Below are 14,865 nucleotides of genomic sequence, written 5' to 3'. Positions count from 1 at the left end.
CCATCGCAATACTGGGTCATTGGGAATTCTATGGAGACGCCGCCCAAGGCAAAGAGATCGCATTTAGTAGTTTGGTGGATCATTTGGAGTGAGGTACTGCGGATGACGAGCTTACCTCAGTTGTCAACAACCTTTTCGCCACACGTCACATCGGAGTCGCGACCGTTCAGTGCCCTCTGGTGACACTACTGCGCCTTGGCGTGCGCGTGGGATATGGATGGTCTGTGTCTGGATGACGCCAACGTTTCATATTTCGCTGGTCGTGATCGTCACATGGCGGCGATCCCACGGCGACTTTGTGATGTTTGATCGTCGTTCGTCGCTCCCTCACTAAAAATCCCACTTGACACGCGCTCTGACACGAAATTCGGATTTAATTCGTTTGAACGTGAGCTGGGTTTCGTTTCCCCCGTGTCATAAACACGTTCGGCTGACGTTTCCAGCGTGCGGGGTGTGGGCTGTGGAGTGGTTTTTAGAGCAGTCATCGGAGACACGTTAAAGCACTTGACTTTGTGCACTTCAACTGCGTGTGGAGAGCAAGGAACCTGTCGCTGCCCGCGGGGCGGGCAAACCTTCTAGTAACTGTCACGGCGACGAACGTGACGGGGAATAATCCAATTTGGTACGCTTCTGAGATTGTTAATGGAGTGAGCTGTGGTTAAATTTAATTAGCGGATGTTGGAAAGGGAGTTTTAATATTATACGAGTGACACCGAAATGCATAACGTTGGGTAAAGTTGGGAAAGAACAAAATAATGTCATTTATTGTGGGTACATACGACAGTTACTTCTAGTCAACCACGTATGACGCTATTACTTACGAGAATTAGCATTGAACGTTTTCGTTAGCTCATATGCGGTAAAACGCTATTAATTAACCTTCACACGTTGATTCTAATCGTGCCGCTGGAGAGTGTCAAAAACATTAGTTTTTCGCATAAACGATAACGAAAAAATAACGAAAGCTCGAAAGCTAGAAAAAATACCTGTTCAACTAGTTGGAACTGCACGGAGTGATCTATAATGAGCTACTTCTACCGATTGGTTCTGATATATCCGTACAGCATCAGTTTTCTCTTAGCTTCAGGAAAACTTTTGGCGAGAGATAGTATATATTCTAACGAATGACATTACACTGATGAAAATAAATTTCTACCAAAGATGCTTTTCGAAAACATTAATTATTAATTCCATTTCAACCAATCGATCTATAGCCAAAACTATCGCAAATGTCATACAAACTTATTAAGCTGAGTGCGATACGAGCCAACCACACGGTAGGCGACCTTCACACACCAATCTGACGAGTGAAAACGATAAAAGGCCGTTTTGGATGTTGGATATTTTATGGTTTTACAGCAGCCCATAACCTATGCGCACCCTTCCAAATGCAGCCTCTAGAACCTGTCGTTCTAATCTTTTATGTGTTGAAACGAGCCAAAAAAGGGAATTTCCTATTATATTTTTCATTCGCCGCGATGTTAATGCTGATGGCGGTTGATTGCAGTCAATAATGTACGTAAAAGTTTTCAGACAGCATTTCTTAATTTAACCTTAACGACGTTGGGGTGCGCGGGACAGGGGGGCGCTTACTGGTAAACTCACTTATCGCAGGTCTCATGTTGTCTTTCAAAATGGTCGATTGGTTCTATTTTCGCGGTCGTATTTGGTGGCTCGCGACCGGTATGCAAATGAATATTTATCACACCGAACGACGAACGGAGTGAACTTTCGTTAACAGCGCGTTCGATGGTACTGCCTCTGTCTCTATATCGGCACTTTCGGCTCATTGGGTGCGGGTTGATTAAGATGAATGATGATTGATGCGTGTTCGAGAAGTCATTGTTGCCGTGCGGCGTCGTTCCGCGGAGCACAGCTGCCAGACGCTGTTGAAGACCTTTCGCACAAGATGGCGCGAATCGCGAATGGTGCTTTATTGTTATGTGCTTCCTTTATGGTTCATAAATTTCAAAAACTCCTCGGAGTCAACTGACAATAGTTTAGCGAGCGATAGTTGAGAGCGCCCCTCCATAATTGATGAACGCTTATTATCTGTTTTAGCTTTGGCTGTCTAGTTTTTGGTTAAAGTTCCAAGCAGCAGCGTGTCAATCGTGGAAGTTTCGCCTGGAGGATGTTGTCGAAGCGTAAAAAGGGTAAACAAAACGAAGAAAGATTGATTGCTGGCAGGCGTTAACTGAATTTGGATCAATCTTCATTTACCGTTTACTGGAGTTTCGGCAAGTAATTGTGTGTGCCCGGACCGGACCAGACAAGACCTCCCAAGAGTTGAGATAATGAACCGGAGAATTTGCTGACTGATTTAATTATTTTTTTACTTATTGATTCGCTCGTGCGCGAAAACACGCACGTTGTGTGGTAACATGTGCCATTTGGCGGTACCAAGAAGCGCGTCAGTATATGATTAGATTTGTAACGTCGTTGGTAGCGCAACATGCAACGTTGCCAAGCTGCTGTCAGCTTGGGTGTCTTTCTCGGCAACCAAGCCTTGTCGTCCGATCGCATTATCAGTAATTGCATCCTGCTCGGAACGTTGACTCTTCTCCTCCGCTATTACTGGTGGTCACTTTAGTAGAGAAATCAGTAACAAATATTATTTCATCGCTTTTTCTACGAGAAATGCCATAAAACTGCAGCTGTCAATTGCTGCAAGCAGAGGATATTGAATCAGACCGGATATCAGACCCTTATCTTATCGTCTATACTATCACTCCACTGACGCCAGCAGGCTTAAGTTAGGAATTAATGGAATGGGCACGGCCGCAGAAATCGTGCTTTGAGGAGCGAAGAATTACTGATTTGAATTAGGTGTGGCCTTGCCGGAAATGTATACAAAATCATTTATAATAGGCGCACAAAATGTTGATAAGAGATACATGACCACACACCTGCTCAATATTGTTACAGACACTAGACCAACGTAGCAGCAAAAGAACTAGTATTGGGACTACATTGAAACACGCTTTTCTCGTTTTGTTGCACATCGTCAAATCATTTCTATCTTTCAATCCCGGGTTTCGTTTCGAATATCTGTTCAACCTTGGTGCGCGATCTGTTGATGGGTTCCACTACTGCGACTGTTCGAAACCCTTTCATTTTCATCCAAATGGAATTGACCTGTTAGTAGCTGTTCCAAGCCGTAGTCGATAACTGTCCGGGGGATCTCCACTTTAAAAATAAATCATTAAATTAATGATTTAGATGTGGTCCCGTAATAAAATACGTAATTGCCGTTCGGGTGGGCCCGGTCGTAAATCTGCGCCCCAGGCTACTTCTAACGTTTTACACGTCCCACTAGTGCGTCATGTGTGGCATTCCGGAAATTCCTTTGAAGTGCCCGGATGTTGACGTGGCTAACAGCGATTCGTCCTGGTGCGATGATTTTGTAGCCACTAGATGCGTGACGTGGCTTTGCAGGTTTCTCATGAACTACTTTCAACGTAGTAGGCCAGTGTGGATCCGCGGTGTCGTTAACACACGCGCCTATGTCGAACCGATCCAACAGCTGCAACGCTTCCCTTCGGCTACGTAAATCACCTCCCGACGGGAGGTCAAACGGGGACCTGTGCTGTTCGCCAGGCGCCTGGTTCAGTACCGCGAAGGTTGACCCTTGGTCTAGGTGCACAAATTGAATTGCAAAACCGAGATGAGTACTTGGTTCCCGTAGTAAGTGTTTTGGTGTTAAAATGTGCCATTAAACTAGCTTCCAGGCCATGGCTAGTGATGGTGGCTATGAGTTGAAAGTTCGGTTACCGGCCGATGTGGGGTATGCCGTGATTTCCTTGGTGCAATCGGATGATGTAGGCAATACCCGCTTACGCATATTCGTATCTATTAATGTCGGAGAGTCTAAAAAGCTTTTTTTTAACCTTTCCCTTCCCACAGATTGATGCACCGGAGACGGCAAACCAATCACCGGCGCCTACTATGTGCGTCTGGTGTTCCCAGACCCTCACAACCAACGACCGCCCGAAGCTGCTCGAGTGTCTGCACATTGCCTGCCACGCGTGCGTGAAGCAAAAGTTCACCGATCAGCTCGGCAGCTCCGCTCTGGTGTGCCCGGTCTGTAAGATGGAAAGCCGACTTGACCACATCATAGACAACGTTTTCCTGAGCGAGACGACGACAGCCAGCAGTGGGGGTGAGGACAACCCGGGCAGCGTCGAGTCGACCAAGGATCTCATAAAGTGCGGTTGCTGCACTGAGGATGCGATCGCTACGTCGTGGTGCGTCCAGTGCAGCGAATTTATTTGTGACAGCTGTGTGCACGCCCATCAGCGACTTAAGATTACCAAGGAACACACGATCAAGTCGAAGGAGGCTGCTTTCAGCGAGCAGTCGGGAAAGATAATGTGCCACGTGCATCCACAGGTAGGTGATCGAATTCTGGGAAAGCAGCGATAGTGGTAAGGTTATCGTGCTCGATCTCTCGATTAGCGCCTTTTATTTTGTCGTTATGTCCGTATGTCCACCGTGACCTAGTTATCAGATTTCCTTCGTGATTGACAAATTGTGCAATGGGAGATCTTTTTTATTGGCTTCACGACCGATTGCGATACTTGTGACTAGAGCCTGCGATTTCCCTGAACGAGTCTGATGTTTATTTTGTTGTACCCGTTTCTCCTTCGGTCTCAAGTACGATGCTTCTTGAGCTAGGTCCAATTCTTCGGTAATTAATGCTTTCATTTCCTGCTAACATTTAAACCCGGAGACTGTTTCCATTTGCGTGGTTGATTTGTTATCGGCTTTTGCCGGCATGCAGTTCACACATCTGTTTTTATCATTTTAGTTTTCGTCACTTCTATATGACTTAATGGCTAGGCTTTGGTATAAGCGCGCGTGCTAACATCGATAAAGGCATTCAATCTTGTAGAAAAATTAATGAAATTCAAGCTTTCAATTGTTGGATACATTAGTCAATGTAATTAATATAAATACTGTTCTCTGAAACAAACATCGTAAAAACAAGTTACACAAAACACAACCCATGTCTAACATTGCAGAGCACTCTGTTGGTCATGGCTCAAGTGGTACCCCTGTCGACTCACACACCAGATGATCTCTGGTTCGGATCTCGCTGCAATCCTGCTAATGTGCGGTATGATGGGCTTTTTGTGGTTGTTGTGTTTGTTGATGTACAAAATCGTGACCAAATGGCCCGCCGAAGTTAACAGCGGCGCGCTCCTTTGTCGTCGCTACCGACAGCGAACAATGCATCCTTTTGTGTCCTGTCGGTCAATAATCGAGGTTGTCGCGAATAGCGCGGCCCACTGACTGGTGTGGGACTTTTCCCATCAGCGAGCAAGTGTCATCGTCAGCATAATTATCACAATGAAACGAACGTCATTGTTTGACAGCTCTCCACCGGATGCGCCCGGAAAGTGTATAATAATACATTGGCAACTTCGGTGGCCAACAATGCGCTACATTGTGGTGATCCAATGCGGGTTCATCGTCGTCAGGCAATATCAGTTCGTCCAGATATTGGATGTTGCGGACGAGAGGCTGCAGTTTGACCCGAATGGGGGCACGTTTTTATTCGCTGTCGCCTCGACTTGGTCGCCCTTCGTTCCTTCATTAAGCGCGTTTAATGAATGCGGTTAAGATTGGGGTCCCTTGTAGCGGAACGGATTGTATCGGCCGATCTGTATCGATGGTGACGGTGTGGTATGCTGCAAACATGTTGACGTAACAATGGATGCTTCCATACCGATAAGAAGTAAAAATCAAGAAGGTGCCCTCGTCTCGTATCAATCCAATCTGAGTGCCCTTATGGAAGGATTCCTTATGTTCGGCATCCATTGTGCCATCACCGACGTGACGTGCAGTATGTGGAGTGTCATTGTGGTAAAAAAGTTAATCATATTAAACCCACCGCAAGCCCCACAAAGGCTTCGATAGTTGCAGCTGCGAGGCATTTCTAAAGCTGCGGTACAATGCCACCAAAAAGGTGATTCGTTGCACAAAGCCCACGTTCGCCCGCTGATCACACTGATGTTGTTGTGGTTACGTTTTGTGTTCCTCCAAAAAAATCGAGAAGGAGGAGGAAGTCGGTGTGGCATCCTTCCGCCATTCAACAATATCTCGTTTGGCTAACATTTTACAGTTGATTACAGATGATTTAATCACCGGGATCGGGTTTGCCGAGGTAGGCAACTGAAGGTAAACGGCATCCTTCCCTTTTCGCGGCCGTGTGGCGCTCTTGCACCCAATGTTTGCCAATGTTTACCATCACGATCGATCGATTGATTGGAACCGGAAGCTCGCGAAGCATGCTGCAGCAACGTTGTTCGACGAAATCGCCAACGTTTCTCAAAACAAGTTGTTTTGATTGCGCCAGCTAAAAAAGGGAGAAAACCCTGCAAATCTGCCACGTTGCAATGTTCGCTTTCGGGTCGACGAATCGAAAACGGAGAGCTTTTTCTGCACTGTTTATTCAGCGCGGGGTGGCTGTTATTGTTATGGTTCGTCTTGTTTTGGTTTCACAATTGGACGCCTTCGCTCTTATTTGCGTTCCTGCACCACCTTGTAGATCGTTTCAGTTTGATAAAAAGCAGTCGGTTTTAATGTTTGTAGGGTAGCAATTTTGTTTTGTGAACTTCATAAAACGGAATCACTTTCCTACTTCGTTCCTATCGTTCTTCTATACAATGTTTCACTATTTCGGAAAAGTTAAGCACGGGAGCTTTTTAAATAATTTTGTTTCCTCTTGAGCAAAAAATCAGTCGCCGTTGAGTCACTGAAACCTGTGTTTGGCATCCTCAAATGCGTTTTGCGACGGAAAGGACCCTTCCGGATGCGTAGAATTCGGAAAGCGGGCCCCAGCGGTGTGTTTGTGTCAATCATCGGGCGTATTTTTGGTGTGCAGCTCCAACCGGAAAAGGAAGCTCACCTCATGCGGGTCAACATTAATATTTATAAACCCGCCCCAGCTTACGGGAACCGGGAACATATCGTTGCCGGAGCTCCAGTCTCGAAACGTGTTCCGGACGCGAGGCCGAAAGCAAAAAAAGCTTTCCGGTTAGCAGCTGCCGAGTTCCTTCGCGCCACCGGGTGCCGCAGATGGATTGGGAGCTGCACATGAACTGGCGGGGCCCACCGCACAAATCCTAACCTCACCACGTTAGCTTTTTCGCGCGCTCTCGCTCTCTTACCCCTTCAGTCGCTCTCATCTAAACTGCATGAGTGTGTCGAAAAAAAGTGCAATTGCAGCTGCAGATGTGCATCATGCGGCGGCAGCGCATGAGAGAGCCACACACGGAACGACGGACCGACAGCTTTCATGTTAAACGAGTGCGCAATGTGTACCCTGCCCTGCCCTGTGCCACCTGCCGTCGAGAGTGCCGCAGCAGAGGATGGAAGATGTTCAACAACACACCACCTGCCGTTCCTGCCGTTCACTACTGCTGCGCCCCGTTCCTCATGGGCTGTGTGAGACGGCACGGTGAGCTGGAATAAATTGGATTTCAATGAAATTTATATGCTACACGCCAACCAAACCACCACCGTCATGTGCTGCTGTGCCCCGGATTCGCCGCGGACGATGGCAACATGGTGCGCGCAGCATCTCCATCAACCGAAGCGCAGTGCCCGCACCCGCAGCAATAATCCTTGCCACCGGTGATCGGTGGTGGGTTCGCATGGATAAGGATCTCGGGTTGGCCGTTGGTATCCTCCCGTCCTGGCTTGGACTGTGAAACCCGTGCCTTTTATAAGTAGTGGAACCCCTTTCAAAAATGTTCCCCTCATCACTCCGATGGGCTTTCGAAAGCCCCGCGGTTCGGTGTTCAATAGGCGGCACATCTCGATTCCGTTCGAAAAGCGTTTTTCGATTATCAACAAAACTAGAAGCAAACTTCTTTCGACAGGCGAACAATCGCGGCTAGCAGTCGCGTTATTAAAAAGGGAATGGATCACCTTTCCAATCAGCAGCGCGCGCGTGTATCAGGAAGCGAAAATGTGGAGAAATAATTCGCCCAAGCCGATATTGGTCAGTAGTAGCGCAGTGTGATACACGGAATGTTTATTGGCATCCTACGTGTCCTTTTAGCACCGACATCCCGACGGTGGATTCCTGTGGCGGACAAACCGAACCGACCGTTTTTGTGGCGAAGGGACATCATGCAGAGCTAAACATTTTGGTTTGTGGTAGGCATTCCACGGATAATTTTACTTTGGTCTGACCAAAAGAATTCCAATTCCACGAGGGTAGCATTCTTCCATTTCTGGGCGAAGTTTTGTGGACATTCCACAAACACAAACCCCCCCGGTGGATTGTTTTTGTGAGCTCCGCACGAGAAAGCCTTTGAATCGTTTACACTAATTACTCGAAGTAACTTTCAAATTTAACTTTCTACAATCTGGAGTGTAGAAAGTGAAACTGGACCATTAACTGGTAATTTCATTTGGAGAAAGCTATATCGCTTGCCGGTGCGCCTTTAGTAACAGTCCTACTCGATCTTGTCTCTTTATTTGGCACCCGCAACAGATCGCGGTTTCGTTTGTTTAAGATTAAGAGAGCCACATGCCGTTTATACACCAATCCGGCGTACGAACCGGCTCGCCTTGCTACGTTGCCATGTTTGCCATCTGCTGCTGGTTTCGCGTGCACCATTCGGCCCGCCGGAATGGCAACGCAGACGCGCGAATGTTGAAGGAATTTGTCGGGCGATGGAAAAAAAAAGAATGTTCGCGCAATGTGAAGACGTTGTTGTACCGTGTGATAAAAAAAACGCGCCATTAACGCCATCACCACTCCATTAACAGCAGTTGAAAAACGAAGAGCACAGTTTGCTCGCTTATTTGTGTTTGCCCTTTCTAGGTTGACGATGGGGTCGTATTTGGAGGTTTCTCGTGACTCTGGTACATTTTTATTTAAAAGTTATTTTATTGGGTCTCTTCGATCGGTTCGATTCGTCAATAGCTGTTTTGTTTTAATTACTTATTTTACGTCTCCTCTTCCTTTAGGAACAATTATCTCTCTACTGTGAAACGTGTGATCTCCTAACGTGCCGGGACTGCCAGCTGGCGGATCACCGGGATCACAAGTACAAGTTTGCGCACGAAATTGCGAGTGAAACGCGCGACACCCTAAGCGGGTTGCTCAGCGAGATCAGCTACAAGAAGGTCCTGCTGTCGAGCGCGATGAAAGTGATCGACGATCGGCAAGCACTGATCACGGAGAAGAAAAAGGAATTGTCGAAAGAGATCGCTGACCTGGTGGTAAAGCTAACGAACGCGGTGAATCAACGGGGCAAGCAGCTCGTCTACCGATTGAATCAGGTAAGCCGCATCCTTTTTGGGACGCACTCCGCAATCGACCACCAACTAATCTCTGTTCCCTGGCGCGGGATTTTGTTTTAGGTGTGCGACACCAAGCTGCAGGTATTGAACGAGAAAAAGGAAGCGCTACAATTACTGTCCGGCCACACGGACCACTGCATCGAGTTCGTGCAGACGGCGCTCGATAAGGGCAGCGACAGTGCGGTGCTGTACAGCAAGAAAACACTCGCCCGCCACCTGCAGAAGGTGAAGAGTCAGCGGGCGGACATTCCCAATCCGGAGATTCCCGTGCGCGTCCAGCTGTTGCTGTCCAACGTGCAGGACCTACAGAATGGTGAGAATCAACTGCGGAGTGCCGATGGGGAGTCCCGCGCAAGTTTCTATTCCACATTCTCGTTTTTTTAGTTATTGCCCGCATCGGCACCATTCTGGTGGACGGGAAAATCTATCCGCCACCGCTGTCACCTGCCAACAGCGGTCCACAGGGAACGTCACCCAGCGGTGGTCCCAGTGGCACCGGTGGACCGGCACCGCCACAGAGTCGCAGCAAACAGCCCAGTCCCAACATAACGCCGCCCCTGCGACCCGGCATGCCCGGGCCGGGCATGACGACACTCTCTTCCAACGGTCCCGGTCTGTCGTCGAGCGGGCCCGGTTTCTCACCGGTACCGCCGATGTACAACGGCAACGGAGGTGTGCCGGTGGGTGGACCGTTTCCACCGGGCCACCCGATGAGTCGCTCGTTCCCACCGGAGAACGGCCCGGGACCTGGATCCGGTTTCGGGCGGTTCCCGATGGGACCACCGCACGGGATGCCACCTCAGCAGCACGTCAGCTCTTCGACGCACCCCCAAAATATGGGTAAGTTGCCGAGAGTCGGCGGCGGAACATTCTTCGGACAGCAGCCACAACTTCGCCATTGCGCCAACTCATGACACATTTTCCCGTCCATTTTGGTTCACTTTTTTGTATTGTAGAGTTTGATTTGGTTTTAGTTTTTCGCTTGTTTTTCAAACGTATCCTCGAACGCATTACCATTGATTGATTTGTTGGATTAAAATTAAATCAACGACTTAATAGGTTCGGAGGATTAGCTCTAAACGCTGTATTTGCAACTCCTTTGAGTGTCTTATTTAGCATTGATTTAGCTTGATTGGCTTTATTAGGGTGACAGTTTTCTTTTGCACAATACACAAGCGTAACTCATAATGTTTGACACGTTTTCTTTACCAGAACGAACAATTATATCACTTCTTTTGCTTATCACACAACTGCAACCCGGATGCGTAGTAGTAAATGCATCTCGAAGCTTAGTTTGACATTTTATCAGTACTTTTTAGCTTTTTCGCGTAAACATTGTAGCTTTTCGTAGTAACAAACTCTATAGCGAATATTAAAACATATTTTATAGCTTTTTTGTGGCTTAACTTGTATTTATTAATTAAAAGCATATCTTTGGTTCGGGATCGCTGTTTTGATTAACTGGTTTATTTTTGTTTCATTTCTTTTTTTCTTTTCTCTGTCCTAACAACCCTCATCGACCGCCATTGATTACTTACAACATTCTCCCTACCGTTTATCACCCTTACACTACCTGCCATCTCACGCATACATCCCCTAAAACTCTTTTCGTTTCATCAGACCTGAGTTTACGCAATTTGTTGAACCAAAAGTCCAGCGGCCCGCCGCTGCCACCACCCGGCATCGGTAGTGGCAGCGTTGGCCATCTGGTTGGTCCTGGTAGTGGCGGTGGTAGTGGTGGTGGTGGTGGTCTTGGTGGGGGGATTGGTGGCCCAGGGAACAATGTTGCTGCCACTGCCATTGGCAACAATAGTGCAATGGCTAATAATCAATTTACTGCCACAGCGAACTTCATGGCGAGCGTGCCACCGTCCGGGCCCGGTGGACCGTCGTCGCACCGGATGGGCGGCCAACTCGGTGGACCTCCCGGTAGCTTTCTGGGCGGGCCCGGAAGTTCGCATCAAAACTTTGGCCCGCAACCACCCGGACCACCGCAGAACAACAGTGGCGGCGTGATGAGTATGGGACCGGGCGGACCGGGAGCCGTTGCGGCCCGTTTCCAGAGCTTCCAGCGCTTCACGATGCTGCCCTCGATGCGGCACATGATGGGCAACGTAAGTGTGGTGGAGTGGTGTTACCGTGTCCCGATTCTGTTACTAATGCCGTGCACCTACGTGTGTGGGTTTCTCTCTTCCAGAACTCTTCCACATTACTCTCGCCCAAGCAACAGTCGATGCGATGTCCTCCGCCTGGATACAACCCGAATTCGCCACAACCCCCGCAGCTGCCACCGCAACTATCCGGGGGCTCGGGACCGGGCCCGGGGGTCAGTGTTTCCGGTAACCCTGGCGGAGGCAGCGGTGGAAGTCCCATCGCCAAATGGCATATTCCTCAAAATATGCAGTCACAGCATAACAACGGTAAGTTAAATAAAAAATGGATGCCTTTTTCAAAAGAAAACTTTCAAAAGTACAGTAAATGTCGTGTTGTTCCAGGCTACGGGGGACCATCAGGACTGCACCTGTTTGGCAGTGGATCGAACGAGTCGTTCAAGATTCCTCTCAAATCACCGGACACCATCCGCAACTCGATGTTGCAGAACGGAGCAGGCGGTTCGTCCGTCCTAGGGCTCGGTGGAGGATCGTCTAGCTCGGGGCACGGCTCGCACGGCAGTTCCTCCACCGTGCACCACCATCTGCACCACCACCATTCGTCACACCAGCAGCATCAACAGCAGCAGCAACAGTTGCAGCAACAGCAGCAACAACAGCAGCAGCAACAGCAGCAACAACAGCAGCAACAACAGCAGCAACAGCAGCAACAGCAGCAACAGCAGCAGCAGCAGCAGCAGCAGCAACAGCAACAGCAGCAACAACAGCAGCAACAACAACAGCAACAACATTTACAAAGCCAACAGCAACAACAGCAACTGCAGAACCACCTGCAGCAGCTACAAAATGCACTCCCAAACGTAACCTCTACAAACCCCAAAACACCGAGTCCCAGCACGAACGAGGTATATCCTGCGATGGCGACAAACGACGAACGACGCATAAATCTCGTTAACTTTTCTTGCATTTGCAGCCTGGCAAAGATTTTGCTGAATCGATCGACAAAACGTGCGAAGACTCAGTGAACGATCTGATGGCGACGATCGCGAAGCTCGATTCGAACGGTGTACAAGTGTTGCCGGAAGGTCACCGGGGTAAGACGACTTCACCGCAGGTACACAGTTCTACCGACCTCAACACCAGCGGGGGTAGCGTTCTCGGTGCAAACACCAGCGGTATAAACTTGAACAACATCAGCAACACTAGCTCCAACAGCAGTGGCGGCAGCGGTGGCGGCGCCGGTACCGGCAGCAGCAGCAGCAGCAGCGCAGTGGTCGTGCTGGACGACAAGAGCATGCCGAAGGAACTCGACCCAAACGAGGACTGGTGCGCGGTGTGCATGGACGGTGGGGAGTTGATGTGCTGTGATAAGTGCCCGAAGGTGTTCCATCAGACCTGCCACATACCCGTGATTGATTCGCTGCCGGACGAGAGCGAAACGTGGCAGTGTTTGCTGTGCTACAACTTTGCCGATCTTCCTGCGGGTAAGTCAGCGATCTAAGGGCTTTCAAAAGGCATTTCTGTTGATCATTAGCATCCTATTTGATTGCAGAGCCAACGGGTGAGAAGCGAAATATTGGAATCACGCCTCTGGAGTTGAAAATTTTGCAGCGAATCGTGCTGGAACTGTTCTGCCAGTACGAGACCAGCATGCCCTTCCGGCATCTCGAGCCGGAGACGAACAAGGGCTATTATGATATCGTACAAAGGTACGATCGCGCCGACCTGCAATGGTCGTCACGAACAACCTGACTGTTCAATACTAAGCGTCACTTCTCATTTGCAGCCCCATTTCATTGTCGATCATTCGCGAGAAGCTGGAAATGAGCAATAATGATCACTACACCGACGTTGCGTCATTTATCGCAGATGTTAAACGATTGTTCGATAACGTCTACCTTTTCTATCAGGTATGTTGATCTCAGGAAATTGCTGATCGGAGGTGGGATTTCATGGGATTCTATCGCGTTATCTTGTTTTTCTCGTGATTAATAGGAGGACAGCACCACGTACAAGAGCGCACGAAAGTTGGAGAAGTTCTTCGAACAGCAGGTGCTGAAGTGGCTACCAAAGTACCTCGAGATGGATTGCTTCGCCGATGACTATCTGCCCAAACCAACCAAACGCTCCCGGAACCGCCAGAGCGACTAACAGTCCCTGCAGCATGCCGCCGTTGTCCAGAAAGGCACCGAGCAGCAGCAGCAGCAGAAGCATTTGCCCCTTAACGACACTCAACCGGAAGACCTTTCGTTTCATTCGACTTCCAACGGACGATCGATCAATTCCGCTCTCGCCGACGAGCGGCCAAGCGAGGAGAAATGCTTGAAGATGAAATTGGAAGTAGACCCATTGCCAACGCATGGTACAGAGTTGATGGATACTGATATGAGTGCTACTAACGATGCTACTGTTGCTAGTGCGGTGCGCTCCATCGACGACAGTGTTGGTGAAGGAAGTAGCAGGGAAGCTGATGATCCGGCCGTCGGTACCGGGAGGCCTAGTGCACGGGAGACCGAAACGGAATTGTCGCCAGCGCGGCGGGTTGCTAATGGATTGGGACTTGCTACTCATGTTGCCACCGTCGCCAAAAACACGTCGTCCTCGGGGACGGAGACGACGACGCAAGGGGAACGAACGCAGCGGAGCACAGTAGAGGTCGAAGGCGCTTCGAAAGCATGAAGTATCGTCGCCGAAACAGTGCCACGAGCTTTTTGTGTTGGATCGTATGGTTGGTAGAATGTGAATGTTTTTAATTCAATTGTTTTAAAGTATTTCAAACAATTGAAAAAAAACCCGGCTGTAAATAGTAGGATTTGTCAAAAAAGCCCTTCACTGAGGCAAAGAAATTCAAAGGTGTGGCGATCGAAAGGGGAATTGATATCGTGGCGAATAATGGAAAAATTGTACCGTATTCGTCCGCAGGGAATGATTTTGATTACACAATTGAATTACTCATTAGAAGTAGATATTTGCTAGTGATAGAATATGCAATTAATCGTGAAGTACCTCGGCGGTTCCTAGCGGGTGACCGTTCAATATGCACACGACATGCACACATTAAACGGTCATGAAGACAAAAGCAAAAGGGTTGGAGACTATGTAAAAAGTTATTATCGAAACTAGTACCGTTTTGTACCGTAATATAATCGACATTTGATGAGTTTATGATATGCTTTCATCCGTAAGTTTTTGCGATGCCATCGATTGCGTCCCAGTCATCGATAGCGTAAATGCGGTAAGAGAAAGTAAGGGTTTGCGAAAGCATTCAAGTGTTGTATAGAACGTTCAATAACTGAACACTGTAATAGGTTCTTCTGTTCGTATGCAAAACGAACACATTACAATCGACACCTAGGGAGGGCACCTGGGTCTACCTTTGAAGAACTTAAAATTGGTAGAGTTATCTTTCCTAGCGAACGCAATATAGGGGTAG

At 48.5% G+C, this 14,865-nt stretch overlaps 1 protein-coding gene across 1 annotated transcript in view; it reads left to right on the top strand.

The window, feature by feature from the left end:
- The window catches only part of LOC128274401 (transcription intermediary factor 1-alpha-like), a 42,505-nt gene extending 28,416 nt beyond the window's left edge, over positions 1-14,089 (top strand). The window contains exons 2-12 of the mRNA XM_053012594.1: positions 3,904-4,389; positions 8,986-9,300; positions 9,382-9,634; positions 9,706-10,161; positions 10,942-11,435; positions 11,519-11,741; positions 11,817-12,337; positions 12,406-12,916; positions 12,985-13,141; positions 13,219-13,342; positions 13,428-14,089. Of these exons, the coding sequence (XP_052868554.1) occupies positions 3,904-4,389; positions 8,986-9,300; positions 9,382-9,634; positions 9,706-10,161; positions 10,942-11,435; positions 11,519-11,741; positions 11,817-12,337; positions 12,406-12,916; positions 12,985-13,141; positions 13,219-13,342; positions 13,428-13,583 (3,696 nt within the window). The 3' untranslated portion in view covers positions 13,584-14,089. The remainder of the gene's footprint in view (positions 1-3,903; positions 4,390-8,985; positions 9,301-9,381; positions 9,635-9,705; positions 10,162-10,941; positions 11,436-11,518; positions 11,742-11,816; positions 12,338-12,405; positions 12,917-12,984; positions 13,142-13,218; positions 13,343-13,427) is intronic.
- The last annotated feature ends 776 nt before the right edge of the window (positions 14,090-14,865 follow it).

The sequence above is a fragment of the Anopheles cruzii genome, chromosome 3 (assembly GCF_943734635.1).
Source record: "Anopheles cruzii chromosome 3, idAnoCruzAS_RS32_06, whole genome shotgun sequence".
Taxonomy (NCBI): domain Eukaryota; kingdom Metazoa; phylum Arthropoda; class Insecta; order Diptera; family Culicidae; genus Anopheles; species Anopheles cruzii.
This window is presented reverse-complemented; position numbering and strand designations above follow the sequence as displayed.